This window comes from Dioscorea cayenensis, chromosome 7 (assembly GCF_009730915.1).
Source record: "Dioscorea cayenensis subsp. rotundata cultivar TDr96_F1 chromosome 7, TDr96_F1_v2_PseudoChromosome.rev07_lg8_w22 25.fasta, whole genome shotgun sequence".
In the NCBI taxonomy this organism is placed as follows: domain Eukaryota; kingdom Viridiplantae; phylum Streptophyta; class Magnoliopsida; order Dioscoreales; family Dioscoreaceae; genus Dioscorea; species Dioscorea cayenensis.
This window is the reverse complement of record NC_052477.1, coordinates 31,373,501-31,396,091: the sequence shown is the minus strand read 5'-3', so window position 1 is coordinate 31,396,091 and position 22,591 is coordinate 31,373,501. Positions and strand designations below refer to the sequence as shown.

Genomic DNA, 22,591 nt, shown 5'->3' with positions numbered 1-22,591 from the left:
CAGACAGTGGCCTTCCAAGCATTCTATTTCTCACTGTCGCCTTCTTCAACAAAAAATTGATTCTGTCTCTGGGAATTTAGCTAGCCGGCCTTGGGGCCTTATTTATTCATCAGGAGGCAACAGCTAGGCTCATTTGGATTAATTTGTAATGATTATTTTGAGTCTAGTGGGATCCTGTTTCTATATAAAGATTACGTGCATTCACCAGAGCTTGGGTCCAACATTTCAGAATGGCTAGCCAAGCTTTCCATTCTACATGCATCCTCCTCTTTAGTATGCTCGCTGCTTCTGCTTTTCTTGGGGCTGCTGAGTCTCCAGAGAGGAAGGCAATGATCTTTTATCAGAATCACTTTTGCATTTTAGTGGAGCTCATTTTGGATTGGTCTTGGCCAGTTCATTGTGGCACAGTCTCTGTACGTGCACTGGGCTTTCTAAATATCCTCTGGCTTTGTTTGTTTGCAGGTGTACATTGTCTACATGGGGGATTCTCCAGAAGGCATGTCATCCATAGAAACACTTCATGTTAGCATGCTAGATCAAGTACTTGGGAGGTTTGCTCAATTTCTAGATCACTTCTAGTATATATGCTTATCTTTACTTTATCCTGAGTAAATGTTTTTAACTCATGCAAGCAGTGGGGCCTCAGAGCAGCGCTTGATTCGCAGTTACAAGAGGAGTTTCAATGCCTTTGCAGCTGAACTATCAGAGGAAGAGATGAAGACAATTGCTGGTAAGTATACAACTATGGATTTCAATTGTGTTTTCAGCTAGGACAGGAATATTTATTTTGTGTACTTGGTGGCAGACATGAATGGAGTGGTTTCTGTTTTCCCAAATGAAAAGATGCAGCTGCACACTACGCAATCATGGGACTTCATGGGATTTCCAAGAAATGTGCACAGAGCACCAACGGAGGGTGAAGTGATCATCGGTATGCTTGATACTGGAATCTGGCCGGAATCTGAAAGTTTCAATGATGATGGGTTTGGTCCTCCTCCAAGTCGATGGAAGGGCATCTGCCAATCCTCACCAAACTTCACTTGCAACAAGTAAGCAATTACATGACAATTAGCAACAATGCAAGGAAGGTTTACTTGCACCAACAAGGAAGGCAAACATGAAAAGCATCTATATTCAATATTAAGATTGTTGTCACCTTTCATGCGGTTCTCTTTGATCTATTACTGCAGTAAAATTATTGGAGCTCGATTTTATCTTCACGAAGGAGATTTTGGAGAAGGAGACATCAAATCTCCAAGAGACGCAGAAGGACATGGGAGTCATACTTCATCTACTGCTGCTGGAAACCAAGTACGTGGTGCAAACCTGGATGGCTTGGCTAGGGGCACTGCTCGAGGGGGTGTTCCTTCTGCACGTATAGCTGTCTACAAGATCTGCTGGATAGCTGGTGGATGCTCCTATGCAAACATTCTTGCTGCATTTGATGATGCCATTGCGGATGGTGTGGATATCATCTCCCTATCAGTAGGTGGCTCAGACCTATTTGACTATTTTGAGGATCCCATAGCCATTGGAGCATACCATGCCATGAAGAAAGGGATCCTTACTTCAAACTCAGCGGGCAACAGTGGTCCAGGCCCTGCCACTGTCACTAATGTTTCTCCGTGGTCTCTCTCAGTGGCGGCCAGCACCATTAACAGACGCTTTGTATCAGATGTCAAACTAGGGAATGGCCAGATCTATGAGGTATTCTGCAGACTAGAAAGTTGCACAGTTTGAGAATTTCTAACCAAGCTAGATTTTATAGGTCACAGATTAATCCAGTTACTCTCTTGATGCAGGGCGCTGCTATTAACCTCTTCAACCTCGGCAAGAATATGTACCCTTTGGTTTATGGGGGTGATGTTCCAAATACTTCCGCAGGGTACAACGGGTCTATCTCCAGGTGAGCTTATTGTGTATTTCCACTCTGCATGGTCTTGTGCTATTGGTGCACTAACGTTGTTCATATTTATGGCCCATGGGCTTGTTATTTGCCAACACAGATACTGTGGTAATAACACGTTAGACAGACACATGGTGAAGGGAAAGATCGTCTTGTGTGACTATTACGCTGGAGTCGGACCTGTTCGTGCTGGTGCAGCAGGATGTATAGTAATAGATGATGCATTCAAAGATACAGCTTATTCTTTTCCATTACCGGCAACTGTCATTGGACTCCAAGACGGCCAAGATGTTGCCCAGTATATTAACATATCAAGGTATATATTTGTCTAATCAAAATCATGAAAACCGCCCTTTTTTTTTATTATTATTTGCTTCTTGTAGTTGACTTCAATATGTTACTGATAAAACTTCAAATGTTATTTCTTGTCAGTGAACCAATGGCAATTATATATAAAAGCAAACAAAGAATCAACCCAACAGCACCTTTTGTAGTTTCCTTCTCTTCACGCGGGCCAAACGCAATAACAAAAGACATTCTCAAGGTGACTTGTTGAATCACAAGCAAAAGTCTTATTTTCATGCATGCTACTCTCTCCAGTTTACCCAGTTTGCACACTCTATGACTGCAGCCTGACTTGACGGCTCCTGGAGTTGATATTCTAGCTGCATGGTCACCAGTGGAAACCCCTGTTCCCTACAACATAATCTCTGGGACTTCCATGGCATGCCCTCATGCAACTGCTGCTGCAGCATTTGTCAAGTCCTTCAACCCCACTTGGTCTCCATCTGCCATCAAGTCTGCCTTGATGACTACAGGTAACGATCATCTGCATGTACACTTATTTATTAACTCTTTCTGTGAAAGGGCAGAAGATAATATTTTTCTAAAACTCTACAATCTTTAAACCAGCTGCTCCTATGATGGCATCCAAAAATACGGATGCTGAATTTGCTTATGGGTCTGGGCACCTGAACCCAGCCAAGGCTGCAGACCCTGGTTTAGTTTATGACGCCTGTGAGGCTGACTATGTAAACATGTTGTGCAGTCAAGGTTATAGCACCAAAAATCTAAGAATTATCACTGGAGATAATAGCACCAGCTGTAGCCGTAACAGAGGCTCGGTCTGGGATCTGAATTACCCTTCATTTGCGCTCTCATTTAGAAGTGGACACAGATTTTCTGCCAGGTATCCAAGAACAGTAACTAATGTTGGTTTGGCAAAATCAGTGTATAGAGTTAAGGTAACGAGCCCCTCAAAACTTAAAATAACTGTTAAACCAAATGTGCTGACATTCACACATAAGCAAGAGAAACAGAGATTCGTGGTGAAACTCAGTGGAGTGCTAACAGATGAAGAAATGTTTTCTGCTTCAATTGTGTGGACTGATGGAATTCATCAAGTGAGGAGCCCTATTGTGGTCTACTCATCCTGAAACTCTTTGTTAGGGGCAAAATATAGCCTGGTTCAGTTTTATTCTCTCGCTCTCTCTCATATATATATCACCACTGAGATTAAAATAAAAAGTAATAAATGAAATGCATTAGCTTTGTGGCTTTCCCACATTTTTAAAATGAATGTGGGTTGTCAGCGTACAAGATATGCTCTCCAGGTTCGTTTGTTGTTTCACGATTGCACCATGAACACAATAATGGGCTTTCCCACGATTTGTTTAATTTGTTGTTAGAATTACCGAGCAAACAACTATTTGTCTCTGCTTTTTGCTTCTCTTGTGGACAGGTGGTGTTCATGGTTAAAAAATCCCCATTGTTCTGTATACTCAGCACCATTTCATGTGGTAATTACTTTGTTAATAATGGTTATCATATTTCTTATTTAATCTCTCCTTTTCTCACAATACGTTTTTCATTAATAGCAATATTTTTAGTCACTACAGTAAGGAAAAAAGAAAGGTAAGGAGAATTCTTTTATCCAAATTGGCGGAGTAGAGTCGGGTTACCATCCACTTTGTAGGTTTTTGATAAAGTGGATAAATCACATTCATTGCAAGTCAACCAGAGAAAAACTTTGTAGTTTGTATGTGATGATCATTGACGCTGATGTATGAAAGGTTGACAATATTTGGTCCATCTGATGAGTTCCATGCATATTTTTGCTATTAGCTAAGACACTCTTTTCAGTTCCGATGCCAGGCTTTTAATTAAACACACCATACGTAGTTATGCTTTATTCGACACGTCTTCATAAGTACACAAACACTACTTTGGATACACACAAGAGAGAATCATTGCAACCATCATTTTATTCAAACCCAAAAGGAACTTTGCTGGAGTAAATAGCCAATATAGTAGCAGTTACTGGAAGTCCCCTCCATCTCAAGGTAATGTGTAACCTGCATTTCAGGTATTAATACAACTTGATCAGCAAAAGAAACCTCCTCAAGCAGCAGCAGAGCTAGAAAAACAGAGTGGACGAGAAAAATAAAAATAAAAAGCTAACGGAGGGAGGGAAGAAGCAGGAAAACTCACTTCCACAGTTGTAACCAACAGGGCGGTCCGCAAGGTTGCATCGCTTGGGGATGGTGATTGCTACTTCAGGTTTAACACCAGCACTCTTGGCAGTGTCTGATAGCATAACAGCACAGAGGCAGGTGGGTGACTTCCCTATCTTCTGCACTGCTGAGCAGCAGCTTGCTGAAACCTGAGCCTCCGGATCTTGTGATGCTGCAGCGCATGGTGCCATCCTGAAGGCCATTCTGTTAACAGGAACATTCCCGCACTCCCCGGCTCCATCAACCACTTCAACCCCTGTTACACCTAAAACTACCAACAAAACACAAAGACCCAGGCACTTCATCATTGTAATAATCTCCATTGCCTAAAACACCTACGCACACAATGTGCTCATCTGATGAGTCATATATATAATACAGTCTATCCCCAAGTAATGGCACTTCCACTTTGCTATAAATGTTATCCATTAAGGTTTAGTGGGCAGAGTCACACAGCATTAAATCAACTCAAATGCGCACTTAGCTCTTCAACTAAAATGGCATATGCACACTGATTATTGCATCGTATAATCTAATCTAATCCCATGGAAGAGGGTATTTACAGTAATCATACTTGTCATTCTTCCCATTAGTGGGTTTAGAGATGCACAGAAAGAGCCTCTCGTAGGCAGTTGCCATCTTTGTGGCGGTAAAAAGTTGGACTGCTCTATTTCTAGCAACCATGCCTCTCTTGCTCAGGACCTCTCTCCCGTCTCTGAATATCATGCGCAATGACTTCTTCAGAGAATCCACAGTTGGTAAGAACGTGTATCCTATATCTGAATCCACAATCAGAGATCCAGTGATGCTGGCGAACCTTGTTCCCATGACTGATATCCCAGAAAGCATTGCTTCTATGAACGTGTGATCAAGGCCTTGAGCTCTTAGTGTTGGGTTTATAAAAACATCAAGTGAGTTGTAAAATTTTGCCAGTTGTGTTTGCTCTAGAGGACCCAGTACAAGAAGATTTGGACCCAGGTCTTTGTACCTACTTCCCCATGGTCCATCTCCAGCAACTAGCACAAAAACATCTCGCTTGAAGTTGTCATCCTCAATGTACAACTGTTTCAGGGCTTCAAACATCAGAGGATGCCCTTTATCCTTCACTAACCTCCCAGCCATTCCTATGACTAGAGTTGCATTGTCAGGCACCCCTGCTTCCCTTCGGAAATCCTTGCCTCTTGTTGAATCTGGTTTGTAAATAGTTTCATCCACACCGTTGACTATAATATGAACTCTCTCTTCAGGGATCATGTAGATCCTCTTGAGAACATCACCAACATGATCACTGGTAGCCACATGGTGCGAATATCTATTGAAGAACTTCACTTCTTCAATCACTTTGGCAAGTCTTTCAGCAAGGACTGATTGACGGGTCTCATTAGGACCACGTAGGAGGTCCTGAACAATGTCAGAGTGAATGGTCTCGTATGCGATCCCATGCCATGAAACAGCGAGGTGGCTGATGTTACGAGCACGGCCATGGAAAAGCCCAACGCTTTCGGTGTGGATAACGTCGAAAGGTTTATCAGAGGAGTTTTCAGCCTGGAACTGCTGCCAAGCTAGAGCTTGGTTTAGGTAGCCACCTGGTGAAGGTGGAGTGAAGTGGAATTTCATGGTGGTGGTGATGTTTGGGTTGGTGGTGGAGTTTGATGAACTGCTGCTGGTGGTGAAGATGTGGACTTGATGTCCTCTACGTGCAAGGGCGAGATGGAGGGTGAGGGCATGGCGCTCAAGCCCTCCGGCGAGATTCCGTTGTGGCCATCTCTTGACGAAGAGGGCAATCTTGAGGAACTTTGGAGGTGGGTTTGAAGAGAAGGAGATGTGATTCCAAGCAGAAGGAAAGGTAAGGAGGTTGAGTGATTGGTTGCGATGAAACAGGGAGGTGGTAGTAGAAGAGTCAGTGGGGCAGGAACAGTGAGACCAGTAGATGAATGAGATGGAAGAGAAAGCAGAGATGGCGAAGAGAAGATAGCAGAGTTGGTGGAAAGTGATTGAACAAGTTGAGGTTGGATCCTTCGCCATGGAATCTGAAGACGAAGCAGAGGAGGTTTAAATTAGATAGATCAACGAGAACTAGAGTGAATTTAGAATTTTAGATAGATGATAGATCCAAAGATGTTATATTAATATTTTTTTACAGACATCAAGGGAGGCGAGGTTGACTCTGCATGCGGTATACGGGGTCTGTTTCACATGGCTTGTCACATCCTGAACTCTAAAAAACATCTTCGCATGGAGTATTAACTATTAAGCAAGCAGATTCCCAAGGCCACTAGTGCACATGCTTTCTCATTCGAATTAAAATTAGGCAGGAAACCATTGCAAGCTAGTTGCATGCCAAACTCACCACATAAAGTAAGTACGTTTGTACAAGAATGGAACATGTGACAAAACACCCAATCACAATCAAAATATATTAAAAAAAAAAAAGTTGCTATTAACCTCCAATAAAACACTAAACAGATACGATAATGTATCATTCTGTGTTGCAGAAACCACCGCAAAGGCAAGACATTAGACATGTATAAGAACGAAGAGTAGTATATATCCACTAACACTATGCACGGAAATAAAGACATTTCAAACAGGGAACTGATGGCCATCTCATGGATGATCATGTTTATCATCTCCAGATCTCCTAGTTACTCTGAGCATCCATCCATTCATGCTTAAAAGAGACAGATTATAAATGCTCTAACCTGCCTTATTAGAGGCCTTGTCTTCATGAATCTTGATGTTCTTTGTTAATGCTCATGAACATTCTGGAAACAACTGAATCACTGTTATTTTTCCCTCTGTTCTCAAATCCAAGATACTCTGTTAGAACTTTTTTCACGCCAAATCCACGGTTCTGAGGTTTTCTGATGATGAATGATGAGCTATCTGCTCTAGCTGGGCTGAGTAATGGTGCAGGAGAGAAGCTAGCCACAGGATAAGCAGTTGCATACGGTGTGCTAGAGACAGGCACAGTGTATGGGACCGCAACTTTATTATGAACAATTGCACCAGCAGGCCCAACAACCGATAACTGATCTGAGTGCTTGGCCAAGTCATCAGCATATAGTAAATCATCAATACGAGAGAACACGTTGAATGCAAGGCTCTCCAGAACTCTAGAATAACTTTCTAGAATTGATTTGCCAACGTCCTGCAAGTTCATCCATCAAAGACAGTTAAAATTCCACTATGTTCGAATATAAACCTGCCTGGTTAGCAACATGAGTTTGAGAATTAAGGATTATATATAATAACCTTGTTAAATTGGATCTTGCTCATATCCAAGGTTGTTTGAGTGAGTCCAGGGAACCTCTGCTTCAGGCACAGCAAGAGGGTCTCAGCTCTATCCGCAAGCAATTCTCTCTTCTCCGGATCGACCACCATCTCTTTGACCATGCCCCAAGATGTTCTGGGGTTATTGCGGCTTGCATTGTTTGTAAATTTAGCAAGAGGCTTTTGGCGCCAGACATAGATTGATGTCTCCACACGATTGGCAATCTCTAGTGCTTGGTGTTCAGATGCAAAATCCAGGCAATCAAGGAGGCATTCAGGTGAAAAGTTATCCGAATTAATATAGCGGTATATAACATCACCTAAACTGGTCCTTCCATTCTGTAATCCAACATCAGAAGTAGCAACGTAGGATATAAATATTAGCATGGCTAGAATCTGAGAGACATAGAAGATCATGCAGACAACCAAATAATTAATGCACTGTAAATAAACAAATACGTGGACACCAAACCTTTGGGAGCGAGTCAAGGTATGACTGGGGAACTTCCATTTCAGCCAAAGCATTCCCATTGATGGCTATTGCAGCCTTCAGGATTTGATTTGTGCATTCACGTTTATGTTCCAATTGCTTCCTTGTCCCCTCATAAAGACCTCCAGGAGGAACACAAGGCACTGGTAACCACCACTTCTCTTCTTGAAGGTTAAGATTTCTTCGGAATGAACGGGAACCATCATGGTCTGCGGACAATATCCCTTGGTCGACATACCAAAATTCAGTGTCACTGAAACCATCTAATATTTCCTGTCAAGAAGTGAATTCTTAGCATGAACAATTTTCCATAAAGTTAATTACAAGCCATCACAAAAACAAAGAGGGACTCATGTTCATACAAGAAGCATGTTGTCTAGCTTCCGCAATGCTGGAAGGTTGATATATAGATCTGACCGTGGTCTGCAAGTCATTACCTGAAAATGAATTGCAGATAAGGACACCAGTGACGGTAATCACATGGCACATTCTCGTGCCCTTATTATAAAAAGATTAGCTCATCATTCCAGATCAGTTTAAGTGAAAATTTTCACATTCAAAAGGCATAACAATGTGATTAGAAAGTGTGAATACAAGCCATAAGTAAAATAGATACATGTGTGAGTCAGGGCTCTGTCAGCTGAACTGTTTTTAAAACAAAGTGTATGCCAGCAAATCAAATGATATGTGTATCCATGGAGGAGTCAACAAGGCAGAACAGAGTGGTAGAATCCACATGACAGACGTACAAATAAATAAAATACTGGAAAGTTAAGGAAAAAGTTTAAAGAACCAACGCAAGATGAGCAGAAAGTACCTCAAGTTTGCTCCCATCAGGAAATGTCTGCCAGGAAGGCACTAATTCAACTATGTGGTCACTAACGCAGAGAAGTAATTCCATCTCTCTTCGCCACATAGATTTTTTTTCAGGAGGTAAAGGTTCTAGTCTCCAAATTTGGCCAAAAATAGTAGCTAAAGAATAAAATGAAGTAAGGATTTCAGAAGCAATATATCAGACAATTTCAGAATATCAATGATGCTGTCAAAACCAAAACCAAAGCCAAAACCAAGCATATAAAAGTTACCACAGAGATTAGTGATAGCATTAGAAATAGCCAATGCAGTGCAAACCCCCTTCCCACACCCTGACATGTCTTCCCCAAGCAACAGCTTCGCAAACCTCTCCTTCATCATCTCAATTACTGCAAAAGCGCAACATGAGCTTTTAACCAAAAGCTAACTGAGGCAAGTATCAAGCATCCATTGTTGTTAGTAGCTTCATGGTCTTTACATGCATGGATCATGTCCAAGCAAACAATTTGGTAATGTGCGGAAGATATGTATATATATACATAAACCATTTTTGTAAAAATTTTTAATGCCGTCTCAAAACAACAAATATGAAATTCCAATTACCTGAGCTGTTGGGCTTCAGCTTAACAACCTCCTCATTGTCTTTCTTGGTTTTCTCGCCAGGACTAACAAAGTCAGAAACAGAGAGTTTGTCCATTTGGGAACAGAGTGGTTCCAGCTGAGATGAAGATTCTTCCAAGCCAATGCTGCTGTGAGGGTCTTCGCTAATTGATGTTTCCGGGCTGGAACTGCTTCCATGGCTCTCCCCTTCCACAGCATCACTGAAAAGCTCACTTTCACAACCACCAGCACTAGCAATTAAGCAATCATCTTTACCACCAAACGTGCCAACCAAATCCGCCATGTTGAGCTGCTCAACTTCAATTTTAAACACAGGACAACCCCAGAGGATAGCAGACTTCCTCCCACCAGAGAAACTACGTGCTCGTTGTCGTCTGAGAGATTTAGTGAACCAAAAGCCAAGAAGAGCAAAAGGTTTGAAATGAGAGGGCAAACAGCGAGCTAGTGGAAGACAGGAGGTGCAATTGCGGTCCTTTACACGAAAGAGTGAGGTGTGTTCCTCCATGACATGTAAAAAAAGAGGACCATTTCTGAGAGTGCAACTGCGAGAATGGACAGTGGGGACTTGTTCATAATATAACAAGAGAAAGAGGCGGCCATGATTGCAGGAGCAGGAGCAGGAGCAGTAACAGGCAAGCGCTCTCTGCTCTCACTTGCAACACATGAACTCCGTGAAGAATGTAGAGAGCGGCCTTGTCCTTTAAATTTCTGTGTTATCTTCTTGTGTGTTGATGATATAAATGGTGGTTGTCCCCTCCCCCCCTCCTCAAGTATTGTTAGATCGCTGGTTCGTTGTCTCTTGTTGGATTTGAAAGCAATCCTCTTTTGGGACCCACTCTTCGGCCGTTACAACGCTTCAGAAACAAGCGAGAAATTTCAAAACTAGTCCCAGGTTTGAATTAGCCAAGAGAAAAAGGGAAGGAAGCAGGCCCAAAAGAGAGTGCTGTTGTATTCACTTTTTTCTATGCTTTCATGCACAAAATAAATCACAATGGGTTAAGGCATTCTTTGCTTGAAAGTCTTTGTGTGGCATGTAGCAGTCACCTTCTCATCAGAACTAATCTAGTCTGGCACCTAAAGAGAAGAACAACATCATCATGACCATCTCTCTAGTGCGGTTGGTTCCAACCTCTTCCTTTTAATTAAGATGGGACCTGGCTGCATCGGTCCTTCTCTAAGGGCTGCATTACTTATGGTGTTCTTTTTTTTTTCATGGCATGGTATGGTATGGTATGGTATGGTATGGTATGGGAGGGAAACAAGTTCAAAACCCACACACAGTTGCTCTCTTCTTGAGACTAACGTATGGATTTTGACAATGGCGGGCCTGTTCAAATAAATATTGAAAATTACGACCTTGGAAAAGGTTTTCATGAATTAGACAGTAGACATAGAGAGTTCTAGCTTTTATGCCCATTTGCGCCAAATAATAATAAAATGGAGGAATCTCAATGAGATCATATTTACATTCATTTCATATCCAGCCAAGCAAAAAAACACATTGGCAGGAGCTAAACAACAGTATCAAATCCACAAATATGAAACCAAGACCTATCCATTTGAACTAAAGAGGAATACAGCTGATTTACATATACCAGCTTCTTGACTCAGGGTTTCTTACCCGAACACTTTGACAATCTAAGAAACCTGTAATTCAAAGCTTAAATTGAAATTGTTAACATGAAATCATCAGAAACTAAGAAACCTGTTTACTATTTATGCAAACCCACAAACTATTGACCATTGGGTTCAGGATCAAATTCTGATTCATCCAAGGAACTCCTCCATCAGACCCTGGCATTCATGAAAAAAGCTCCAATATTAGGTGAAATCAGACGCAGGTCTAAGACTGAATTGCTTATGGTTACAGACCTGGGAAATGAATTGCTCAGCATCTGTCCGCCTGAGAAAATGCACAGAGTGTCGAGTGAGAGATATCTCCATATCACCAAGGCACACTTCACCAATGTCATCAAGAACCCTGACTTGAATGTAAGGATCCTTTGGAGGAACCATATCCTAAAAAAATTACTTCTGTTCTTCAGTATGAGAAAGAATTGACCAGATGCATATCCACATAGGTTGGTTAATACTAAATGCGTAAGAACATACCACAGTTAGATCCAAATCTAGCTCTGACATGTAGGAGTCTATTGCAGCAGAATGATTTTTGAAATATTCTTCTTCTGAGTAACTGAGCTTTTCCTGAATTTCTTGTGGAAGAATTGGACCAATTTTCCATCTCAAGCTTTGGATGATTTCTGCTCGGTTATACCTATTCCAAGTATAACACAAAATAATATAGGAGAAAATTTAACAAAACCTTGTTGGATTGACTTAGAACTTAAAAAAAAATGTAAGCAAGTACGCCTTGCAAAAAAAAATTAGTATGAAGTGGTTTACATGTAGGCCATGAGACAGCGCTTGTTGCGAGCTAAAGAAAGATGATGGATAACTGCACCAAAGTGATCTTCATTCCTGGTGGTCTGTATGTCCAAATTCTGGTCCTCAATTTTCCTATACAGAATCACAAAACAGGAATTGTTTAAGTGTTCAACCGTTTCAAAATGCGAGAGCAACGAGGGTAAGTTACCTAATCAAGGTCTGAAGCTGAAGGTTGTGCTCATTGCATTCTTTGATAACTTGATCAAATGTATCACTCTACATGATTAACGCAGAATAAGCACTTATTACTTTTATAATTCAACAAACAAACTAACCTACAAAATCCAAAGGTTTGCATACAACTACTACACATTAGATTGGGCAAACAAACACAGCTGAAAAAGAGACAAAAGGAGTCCATTATGAGTAAAATTTTTCTCAAGTCCATTAGTCAATGAATGTGGTGCGTGCGCTACATATTAATATCTTATCTTAAAAATATAATTTTTTTTTCAATCTGTTTTCAATCCATTTTGGTTTAAACATTTATATGCAAGAGAATCTGAAGGCTATACACATGAAAATGAAAGAGAAATAAAGTGGAAAACAAATCGCACAAGACTAAGAACAAAAATGGTTCAAATATTGGGTAGAAACGTACATTGAAAACAGTGAGTTGTCCCTTTTCGGCGGAGGCTAGTTCTCCCAAAAGCTGAGATGCTCGCCTCCCATACATGAGCGCAAACCAAAAATTTAGGCCTAAATAACAAAGAAATTCAGTTCCGCAGAGGCGCAAGCAGAGATGAGACGAAGAGAAGAGTGGAAGACGGCGGCTCTCGCCTTTTTAGGGTTTCAAATCCAAATTTTCCATTTCGTTCTCCCGCCCACCAACCAACCATTGCCGCTTAGCTTAAATGAGGATGGATACTGGATCAGCCCAGTAACCAAAGGGTGATGGGCTTCGGCTTCGAGGCTTTTAGGTTGGAGATTTGGAGTTGGAGGACCTTTTTACATGCCACCCCTGAAAAATATAAGAAATTTCTTGCCAACTCTTAGACATCTACTTATCATATGTTTTTTTTTTTTCATTTAAATTCTATTTTATTTTTTTACCAGAGTGACCATTATATTTGTGTTTTCTTACACGGTGATGTTCCAAAAGTTTTCTTTATTATAGCCTTTGCAAATTATTCAGTATCTCAATTATAAAATTATACTTAATTCTCTATAATTTTTTGTATTTCTTATTAGTAAAAAGAATGATTTTTATAATCTGTACTTTCTATGAGGTTGTATATAAAAAAATGTTCATTAAAAAAAAAAGTTAGTTTTTCCCTTATTTTAAGCTTTAAAATTTGTTTAAAATTTTAATTTCAAAATTACACTTGACCCATCAAAATTTTTACTTTTATTTTATATATGTAAAAGAGTTTTGTAATTTATACTTTTTATAGGGTTATATATGAAAATATACATTTCAAAAGTTGGATTTTTTCCTTACTATAGCTCATAAGAATTTATTGAATTTTAATTGTAAAATTACACTTAACCCCTATAATTTTTTTATTTTTTCAAAAAGGTTTCTTTATTTAAATGTTTTACAAGGTCATATATATATATAATGCCCATTCAAAAAGTAGAGTTTTTTTTCATACTAATTACTATAGCCTTCAAAAATTGCAAAAAATCTCAATTACAAAATTATATATAACCCCCTTTAAAGTTTTTATTGTTAATCACTACAAATTATTCATTTAAACTTTTATACATTTTTATAGGGTTAGATGTGAAAATTATTCATTCCAAAAGTTGAGATTTTCTCTTTATTATAACCTTTAGAAAATTGCTCCAATCTCAATTTGAAAATCACACTTGATCCCCATAAATTTTTTATTTTTATTATCTATTTTTGTAATTTATACTTTTATGTAAGGTTTATCTATGAAAAAAATCCACTCAAAAATTTGGATTTTTCCCTTACTATAGTCTTTTAAAATTGTTCAAATCTCAATTACAATATTACACTTAACCCCCTATAAAATTTTTATTTTTTAAAAGACAAACTTTGTAATTTATATTATTTATTGGGTTGTATATGAAAAATATCCATTCAAAATTTTAATTTTTTTTACTTATTATGAAAGTATAAATTTTAAGAATTGTTCAAATTTTAATTATAAAAATACACTCGACTCCGTAGAAAATTTTTATTTTATTTTATTTTTTGTTATTTATACTTTTTTGCAAAGTTTTTTTTTTACAAATTTTTGCAAAGTTATCTATGAAAAATATCCACTCAAAAAATTGATATCATAACTTTTGAATATTGCCCAAATCTCATAAAATAAAAAATCACTTAACCCCTAATTAATTTTATTTTTTTTTATTTTTTCTAAACGGGAGAATTTTGTAGTTTCTATACCCCGGGCTGTGAAGATTGATTCCAAACGAAGACTCCGGCTCCCTACTTGAAAGTTGAAACTCCGCTTCCAAGATGATGGTGCCCACTATAATCTATAGATGTTTTAATTTAGATTAAACTTTTCACCTATTTGTTTATATATAAATATATATACTATATAGAGAGAGAAAGAGATTGTTTTATGATTTATATCATTAAATATTACATATAAAATATGAGAACCCCATTTTATTCTCATTATATGCATCAGACTGGTTTATTTGTAACTCAGGTAATAAAATGAAGTATGTATTAAGGTATTCAAAACGCCGTCACACAGACTACATGTATAATAATAAATTTATTTTGAGAGTAGCAAAAACTGGAAGCTCCAAATGCAGTGCAGTACATATATAACACAAAAGAACATCCCAAGCACCAACTTAAGTAATTTCCATTCTCTCCTTGCCAAATGGCTTCAGCATAGTTTGAAATTAAACTCTTATTCTCAAGTAGAAAGAGTATAACAAACACATTATTTTTTGAAATTTGGATCCTTGACGATGACCACAGGGCATGAAGCATGAGACAGAACATAGCTTGTGACACTGCCCAGCAAAATCCTGCACAAATAAACACAAAAAAATATAAGCCAATCAGATTATAATATCTCAATATTCAGCAAAATATTTTGTCTCCAAAAAAGATCACATGTTGTTTTGCTCATTTGCACTGCATAATTTTAGTCATTAATTGTTTCTTCCAGATGTGCTTTTGTGGCTGAACCGGTAGTAGATATGGTATGTCAAATGCAGCAAGTGGAAATCTAATTGTTTGTCTAATTGAATTATTCAAGCAAGCTAGAAATTAAATAGCTGGTGAAACAGAAAACAATATATTCTTTGGAATTCAGGTCAGAAAATATGTAACAGGTTATAGAGATATGGTCAGAATTTCTCGGAGTGGAAAGCTTGGAAGAAGAGAAAGAAGGAGGAAGGAGGTCGGGATGAGAGGAATTAGAGGAGAAGAGAGAATTTCAGGCCAAAAGATGCCTTCTCTATTCATCACTGCTCTATTTATATGGAATCAATACAAATCCTAACAACCTTGCCACTCTGGCATTTCATCAAACATTAGTTGTGCCAGGACAGCTAGCACTATAACCGGAACCTTCTCAAATACCCTTCTCCTAATTACATTCATAAGCATATTCCAAACAACCAATTAACCAGCATTTCACTGTATTTCATATTATACTATATAGTCTTGAAATCTGGAAGGTGGTTTGCCTTGAGTCTGGCGCGTGCTCCTCCACAATCCTATCTCAGCCTTCTGGGCACCTGATTCTTGTGCAACAAAATAAGAAACTTAATTTGAAGATATATAATTGCGACATGTTCAACCATCAAAAGAAATGCTTCAATGAGTCTAATTAATCAAGACAAGTGGACCTTCCTCATACAGGAGGCATTAATATTATTATCACAACAACTCATTATGAATTTACATAATTTGGTTGGTTGGTATAATTTGGATAACATCGAAATGACTAATGCAGTTAGTTTCAATGTGTATGCGCGTGTACACAAAACCAGTGAATTAAATGAGATCTCATCTGACTACAACTTTAAACAATTAAATTTGGTCAATAGATCTTAAAGAAAACGGAGGAATATTCCACAAAGAAATACTGAGTTTGTATAATGGATTCAAGTTATTAGTCAATGTATATATATATAATGGTGATCTCGTAATATATATAGCTAGGTGATTAATTAATTGATCCATATATATATACCTCTGAATTGTGCCAAGGCCTCGGCTTCCCATAACCAGCGAGTCCAGCTTCAATTCTTGAACAGCTTCATAGAGTTTCTCCCTCGCATCACCCCAGTACAACTTGGTCACAACTGTTGCCTGAAGAAATCCCACACACAAAATAAATAAATAAATAAATAAATAATTCAATACAACAAAAAAGTGAAAAACCAAATATATATATATATATATATATATATATATATATATATATATATATTGCTAACATTAATTTGTAAACGAGAGAAAGAAAGAAAGAAAGAAAGGAAAAGTAATTAAGGATCATATGGTGGTGGACGACCTCCTTCTGGCTTGCAGCGGTGTCAAGCAAATCGAGCACTTCTGTATCGGTTTCCAGATCGTATTGCTTCATGACCTCCGGCTGCCGCATCTCCGACAAAGGAATCAGAGCTGACCGATATTCATGGATATAATCGATCATACCAAAATAAACACAAAATTAATGTGACCAAATTAATTATCTAAACAGAGATCAGTAAAAAGGGAAAGACAAGGAGATCAAAAAAATAGAGGTTAATTACGAGATCCGGATTTGGGCCAGAGGGCGTGTTTATTAGCGTTGGCGTGCTTGACATGGATGACGATGAGGGTCTCACCCTTATCAAGGAGGTTATTGATGGCCCAGGCCAGCGCTGCGTTGCTGCTCTTGGAGAAGTCCAGTGCAACTCCAATCTTCCGATCACCTTTCATTTCTCTTTCTTAATAACTTGTTCTGTCCGACAGCCAACCCCTTGCACTAACATAAGCACTAGGATCTCCAGGGCTAACCCTTTAAATATATATATATTCACGCGACCGCGTTTTCAGGGAAGCATGAGTGACCTATGTGTCCTGGCGCACTAATCTCGCTGACGCTGCTTTTTTGTTGCAAATATATTAAAAATTAACTTCAAGACAATATATTTATCGGTGGGTGCAGCATGCCTGTGCATTGTGGAGAAGATGCCATGCCACCCGTCAGGAGATGAGGAGAAGTGAGTGAGAACCTTATAAAATAGTTTGCTAGTTTATCAACTCCACCATGAATGAATGGGCAGGGCCACCCCTTCCCCTTCTATCTGTCTTTTTTTTTTGTCACATGCATTAGAGTAGAAAAAATCCAATAAAATAACTCTGTCCACTAACTAACGGTGGATATCAAACAATATAATAAAATACTAAAAAAAAAGGATAGACCACATGGAGCACTCCCCCCTCAATCTCTTCAACCAATGTCATGCTTCTATGGTTTTAAAAGACTATAGAATTTTGATTTTTTGATATTTAATTCTATAAAAAAACTCCACTTCGTCTTGATTAAAATAGATAAATTATAATATTATCCTTTTTTTTTACTAAAAAAATATTAGTTCTGTTTAAAATATATATTTATATATATATATTATTTAAGGCAAATTTAAAATAAATATATCAACAACATTTATTTGTATTTCTTAACCAAATCATCAACTTCGTATTATATCACAACATGTATTAATATACCGAATACTAATTATTATTATTATTATTGTTATTATTATTTCACCAACAGTGTATCACTGGTCACATGTTGTTTTATTGAATGTAGCAATTATTTTCATTTTTTAACACGCCTTAAGATAAACCCGCGATAAACTTGCAAACTATTTATCAAAATTAAGAAAATAACAAATGATTCTAGCCCTCCAGCCCACAACCAGAAAACTATCTACAACAAGCCAAGGCCTGCTTAAAATTGAACCCATGGGCTCGCCTCGGTTATTATTATTATTTTTTTTTGAAAAAGTGGATAAACCACTTCAATCAACCTCTGATACAAAACCCCACTCATACTACAAGAAGTGATAAAAGGAGAAACAAAAACACACCAACGGAGAATAAACAGGTATCCTCCGACCCCACCAAATGGAAAAAAAGTTTAGCCCATGATGCGATAAGGTGCCTCCTCGGCAGTCGTGTCAACCCTCTCTCTCTCTGCCCCCTTGCCTCCAAGAACTCGAGATTGCGCTTAACAGTAGCCTCAGTCTCCACAAATTTCGCCTTGGAATTATCTACAAGAGCATCGAACCACGAAGGAAGCCTCGGTTATTATTCTTTCTCGTCTCTCATGAGTCTGCCAATACCTACCGGCGGCCCGGCGGGAGGCTGCTGAACTTCTTTTTTGGGTTGTTACATATATATATATATATATATATATATATATATATATACATATATATCTATATACATATATATACATATATATATATATATATATGTATATAGTTAACTCTACAAGATCCGAACATTGAGGTAAGTCCGTAAGTGCTCATTCAAGCCACTAATAAGAGGCGCCAAATTGTATCATCCTTTAGGTATACCATATACATGTATGGTTATTGTTTGTCATCAGCTGTTTAGATTAAAAAGAATTAGCAAAGGCTCCTCAAAAAGAACCATGCCACTCTGCTTTAATGTGTGGTTTAGCATATGAAGGTGAAAGTGAAAGTGAAACATATAGAGAGATGAGATGAGCCTGAATGACAACTGACAAGAATAGTTCTCTAAGTCTAAATTGAATCAGGGGGGACAAGGAGTTTGGCTAGCGGGCTGTAGTTCATTTGCAGCTTGGAAATGTTTCACTGTTGTTTCCTGAGACTTGTTATTTATTTTTTGTTATAATATATCTTGGGGAAGGGCAAAATGTTGCTTGGATTCTGCGAAGGCCTTCCTACCATGTTTAAGTGTGAAGTGGGAATGAATGGTACGCCCTTTCTCTTTCTATATCGGGTCAGTCAAATATTTAAAGTGAGATTCTTTGGTTTGTTTCCATTTAATTTCTGATAATGGACCATATGACTATTTGAACTATATGGTGTTTCTATTATAATAGATTTAATTTTCTTTATTGGCCATACAAATAGCTTAGAACCCGTATCGTGTATTTACAGAATTCTTTAGAGTTTTTCTCCATTTTGTAATTCTTTAGGATCTAGGCTATTGTTTATACTTTGTGAAAAAAATTGTATTATATCATCCTTTGAATTTCATCTTAATTATAGTCTTTTCAGTTTAAAATTTAGTCAGAATTACACTAAGTCAAAAATGATTCTTCCCTTCAGGCTCCCAAGGACTTCTCATAAGATGGTGAATTTCATTTTGAGACTGAGATGTTGGATTTCTACAAAGCCAAGGTGAGGAAATTTACCAGTATTACTGATTTCCTGAGATATCTACTGACTTTGCATTTTGGCTTGCAGTTAATTTCAAGGACTTCTAAATTCTTATTTACTATAGTTTTCAGCATTGTAGGTGTCCTTGGATGGATTTGCTTTAGTTCTCTTTCCTAGTCTAATTTTCTTTTGTTGACCAGGTTGTTAGTGAAGATTTGGTGATCGTGAAGAAGGTGTTTCAACTTCATCAAATCCTATTCTCACCTCTGTTATGTATATAAGCTTAGAGTAATATTACATGTGATGTTATACTTAAATTATGTCTTTGCCGAGTGCTTTTGTTATATTTGATATATTGGCTATTGAGGACAACAGCTTATTTGACGGAAAAATAAGGATATAGCTCTCATGTTCTGTTTCTTTTTCCAAATGATACTGTTCTCAGATAGTTCTATCTTCAGTTTTCTCTTCCTGCACTTGTGACAACTGGCAGAACTAATTTCTGATGGGAAAATTTCATGTCTTCATTCAGTTTTTTTGCTTTGTGATTTTACTGTACTTGAATTGGCTGTCTGTATACCAATGTATTTTTTGCAGATTTTTAATGAAGGGCAACGATGGGAATCTCCAAGAGAAGCTTATGAAGTAACATCTTGGTGATTGTCTATCCTTTTCTTATGTACTGCTTGTGCCTTTAATAAGAAGAAAAAAAAAAAGCATAAGGATGATATATCGTGTTTGTTGACTTTGAATTTTCTACGCCATGACTTTTCACCTTTGATCAGTTCTAGATTTGTGGAAGTCTTAATTCTTACTGTGATTAGTCAAGTCTTTCAGTGCTTCACTTATCTCAATACGTGCATAACATATCCGTTCTGTAATTGATATTTTACTGCACTGTCACTTTGTGGAAAGTTAATTCTACCATGCACAAAGGAACCATATATATTGCTTCACTTTTTTTGGGGATAAGGGAGCGAGCGAACCCACTGTAGAGCCGGGGGACGCTGCATAAATTTTTGATGGAACAGTGAGGACAGAGCCTACTCAGCGTAGACTGGAACCACCCGTACACAACTACTATTTATAACTCCCAGAAATGTGTCTTTAACTGAGAATCGAACTCCCAAAAATATTGCTTCACTTTTGGCAAATCTGTGGCTTGAATGGCGTGGACTATCAGGACAATTATAGATAGCTTTGCCAGCGTTAACACATATATATATATATATATATATTTATTTATTTCAATTGTCATTTCTACTCATCTAGTTTGGTCAACTCATTATTTTGTTGTCGATTCGATTGAATTAACTTATGTTTTATTTGATGTGCTTATTTTTAACCAGCACTGAGCATATCATAGTCACTTCTATATGTTCTGACTTGATGATAATTGATGTTTGTGGTTTAGGTACCTAAAGGGTTTTGAGATGGCAATTGGCACATTGGCTCTGGCTCTACGAGAGAAGGCTTCCATATTAGTTTCAAATGCCTACCTAAGTAAATCTCCTTTGTTGAAACAACAGAAGACCTTGAGGATGGTCAATTTGAAGTTGAATCGATTCATTTTATTCAGGTGCGTCTGCCTTTTATTGACGATGTTAAGTTTTAATCCAAATTGCATGAATTGTCATTCTAGGTATGGTAAGAAGATATTCCTGTGAATGTTGTTCCCATTGTTTCTGAGTAGTTCAATATTTTTTTTGTTTTTTTTGGTTATACCAATTTTTTCCCCCAAATTCTAACGCCCGATTCTCATATTTATATGTGTTAAAAAAATGTTGTCTTGGCTCTTGGAATATAGATTGTATCAAGTCTATACATTTATTTATGGATTTACTGTAATTAATTGTTACATACTCACATTTGTTCCCATTTAAGATTGAATTTCCTGGTTTTTGTTTGGTCCCTATTTTTGTTACATTTAGGGTGTGTTTGTTTGGGTGTGTTTCCAATTACATGTAATTGGAAATACGGCACTTTTAAAAAACTGATGTTTGTTTAGATGTAGTTGCAAATCCAAATGTAATTGCAAATAACCCCAAACCCATTATCAGCTGTGTTTTGAATTACGGTTAAATCCACCGTAATACCAAATCCAATGTAATTCAAAAGCTTTTCATGCTTTTGTCTGCTTACCCCCTTTTGAGAAACCAACCTTTCTTCATCATCGCTGGTCATCCTCTTGTCGCCTCGCCGGAACCACTGCAGCCAAAATTCGGAGGAGATCGGTCGCGAAGGACACCTCAGCCCGTCGTGTTTTTCTCCTGTTCGTCGCCGGAACCACAGTAGCAACAACAACAAAACTTTGGAGTAGATCTGCCATCAACGACACCCTATCCTGAGCTACTCTTCCCCTGTCGCGTCGCCGGAACCCGCAGCAGCAACAACAACAAAAATAAGGAGGAGAACGGCTGTGAAGAACTCCCTAGCTCGTAGTGATTTTCTCCTCTTCTTCTCTAGAACCGCAGCAGCAGAGATCGTGCTCTTCTCTTGTACTATCTGGTTTGTCCCCGAGATTCTGGACGTGCCAAGAGAGTTGCTGAATTGGTTGGGAAGTCGTCACATTTTGGCACAGCAACTGATGATGGTGCTTGCTCCCCTTGTCAGAGCCTGAACTTTGATAAAGTACAATAGTAAGATGAATTTCATCCAATGCTATTTTCTATAAGGAGTTGCTTAATCTAGTGATGAAGTATATTTTGTGAATTTTTGAGTTGCATGTGTGGATTGGCTTCTGTGATTCTCTGTGGTTTTGAGGTTCTGAGATTTTTCATGTCTAGTGAATTTATCTAGTCTCTCTATACTTGCAGACACCATTATTCAAATCTTGAGCATTTGTAACTATGGAATGGGCCAAAAGTTTATCTTGGCCCTTCAAACATTTTCTAGGGAATATTATGTCATTTAGTCTGATATTTCCTTCTTTGAATGTTAGTATTTCATATAGTTGTGATTTTCCAAGTGATGGGTACGTTTGGTATGCCTCTTGCAGTATTAGTTCTAATCATTTTAAGGTTAATTTGGATCTCAGATAGCAACACCATTTTGCATTAACTGAATATTGAGATCGCAAAATTGTTCTTTTAATAACATAAATTATTGAAAGGTATAGGACTTAATCTAAAACTTCAGGAATTCTAAAACAAACCGTCCAATAGATGATTATCAAATTTCATCACGCCCAAATTAGTCAAATAACTCCACAAATCCTTA

General features: G+C 38.0%; 7 protein-coding genes and 1 long non-coding RNA gene across 13 annotated transcripts; 3 read left to right on the top strand and 5 right to left on the bottom strand.

Annotated features, from left to right (window-relative positions):
• The first annotated feature begins 26 nt into the window (after nt 1–26).
• LOC120264837 (cucumisin-like) lies at nt 27–3,386 on the top strand. The gene is made up of 10 exons (XM_039272699.1): nt 27–326; nt 463–551; nt 636–730; nt 806–1,049; nt 1,191–1,707; nt 1,803–1,906; nt 2,007–2,222; nt 2,339–2,450; nt 2,538–2,724; nt 2,819–3,386. The coding sequence occupies exons 1-10, from the start codon at nt 231–233 to the stop codon at nt 3,340–3,342; spliced, it is 2,184 nt and encodes a 727-aa protein (XP_039128633.1). The 5' UTR covers nt 27–230; the 3' UTR covers nt 3,343–3,386.
• A 20-nt stretch (nt 3,387–3,406) lies between these two features.
• On the top strand, nt 3,407–4,059 carry LOC120264842. The gene is made up of 2 exons (XR_005537539.1): nt 3,407–3,881; nt 3,942–4,059. It is a non-coding gene; the product is annotated as an uncharacterized LOC120264842 (long non-coding RNA).
• Nucleotides 4,060–4,062: 3 nt separating this feature from the next.
• LOC120264841 lies at nt 4,063–4,777 on the bottom strand. Its single transcript, XM_039272702.1, has 2 exons — nt 4,397–4,777; nt 4,063–4,260 (listed from the first exon to the last, which is right to left on the bottom strand). Exons 1-2 carry the CDS (start codon nt 4,740–4,742, stop codon nt 4,244–4,246), a joined length of 363 nt encoding a protein of 120 aa, XP_039128636.1. The 5' UTR covers nt 4,743–4,777; the 3' UTR covers nt 4,063–4,243.
• On the bottom strand, nt 4,776–6,713 carry LOC120264839 (D-inositol 3-phosphate glycosyltransferase). The gene has a single exon (XM_039272701.1). The coding sequence runs from the start codon at nt 6,442–6,444 to the stop codon at nt 4,957–4,959; it is 1,488 nt and encodes a 495-aa protein (XP_039128635.1). The 5' UTR covers nt 6,445–6,713; the 3' UTR covers nt 4,776–4,956.
• A 92-nt stretch (nt 6,714–6,805) lies between these two features.
• On the bottom strand, nt 6,806–10,357 carry LOC120264838 (rop guanine nucleotide exchange factor 7-like). Its single transcript, XM_039272700.1, has 7 exons — nt 9,599–10,357; nt 9,268–9,384; nt 9,000–9,154; nt 8,545–8,619; nt 8,165–8,455; nt 7,675–8,031; nt 6,806–7,570 (listed from the first exon to the last, which is right to left on the bottom strand). Exons 1-7 carry the CDS (start codon nt 10,119–10,121, stop codon nt 7,145–7,147), a joined length of 1,944 nt encoding a protein of 647 aa, XP_039128634.1. The 5' UTR covers nt 10,122–10,357; the 3' UTR covers nt 6,806–7,144.
• A 689-nt stretch (nt 10,358–11,046) lies between these two features.
• LOC120265572 (DNA replication complex GINS protein PSF1) lies at nt 11,047–12,885 on the bottom strand. The gene is made up of 6 exons (XM_039273510.1): nt 12,663–12,885; nt 12,210–12,277; nt 12,020–12,133; nt 11,729–11,891; nt 11,489–11,635; nt 11,047–11,410 (listed from the first exon to the last, which is right to left on the bottom strand). The coding sequence occupies exons 1-6, from the start codon at nt 12,735–12,737 to the stop codon at nt 11,384–11,386; spliced, it is 594 nt and encodes a 197-aa protein (XP_039129444.1). The 5' UTR covers nt 12,738–12,885; the 3' UTR covers nt 11,047–11,383.
• A 1,863-nt stretch (nt 12,886–14,748) lies between these two features.
• On the bottom strand, nt 14,749–17,251 carry LOC120265905 (universal stress protein PHOS32-like). 6 transcript variants are annotated; one of them, XM_039273860.1, is made up of 5 exons: nt 16,763–17,238; nt 16,522–16,631; nt 16,201–16,319; nt 15,692–15,748; nt 14,928–15,025 (listed from the first exon to the last, which is right to left on the bottom strand). In XM_039273860.1, the coding sequence occupies exons 1-4, from the start codon at nt 16,929–16,931 to the stop codon at nt 15,727–15,729; spliced, it is 420 nt and encodes a 139-aa protein (XP_039129794.1). In that variant the 5' UTR covers nt 16,932–17,238; the 3' UTR covers nt 14,928–15,025; nt 15,692–15,726. The 6 variants fall into 6 exon arrangements, with proteins under 6 accessions (XP_039129797.1, XP_039129792.1, XP_039129794.1 ...); XM_039273862.1 differs by having other exon boundaries at nt 15,692–15,742; nt 16,763–17,237; XM_039273863.1 differs by lacking the exon at nt 15,692–15,748 and having other exon boundaries at nt 14,749–15,025; nt 16,838–17,251.
• A 1,244-nt stretch (nt 17,252–18,495) lies between these two features.
• LOC120265353 (peptidyl-prolyl cis-trans isomerase PASTICCINO1-like) lies at nt 18,496–21,039 on the top strand. Its single transcript, XM_039273225.1, has 5 exons — nt 18,496–18,963; nt 19,322–19,393; nt 19,573–19,605; nt 19,970–20,028; nt 20,787–21,039. Exons 2-5 carry the CDS (start codon nt 19,370–19,372, stop codon nt 21,037–21,039), a joined length of 369 nt encoding a protein of 122 aa, XP_039129159.1. The 5' UTR covers nt 18,496–18,963; nt 19,322–19,369.
• Nucleotides 21,040–22,591: the final 1,552 nt, after the last annotated feature.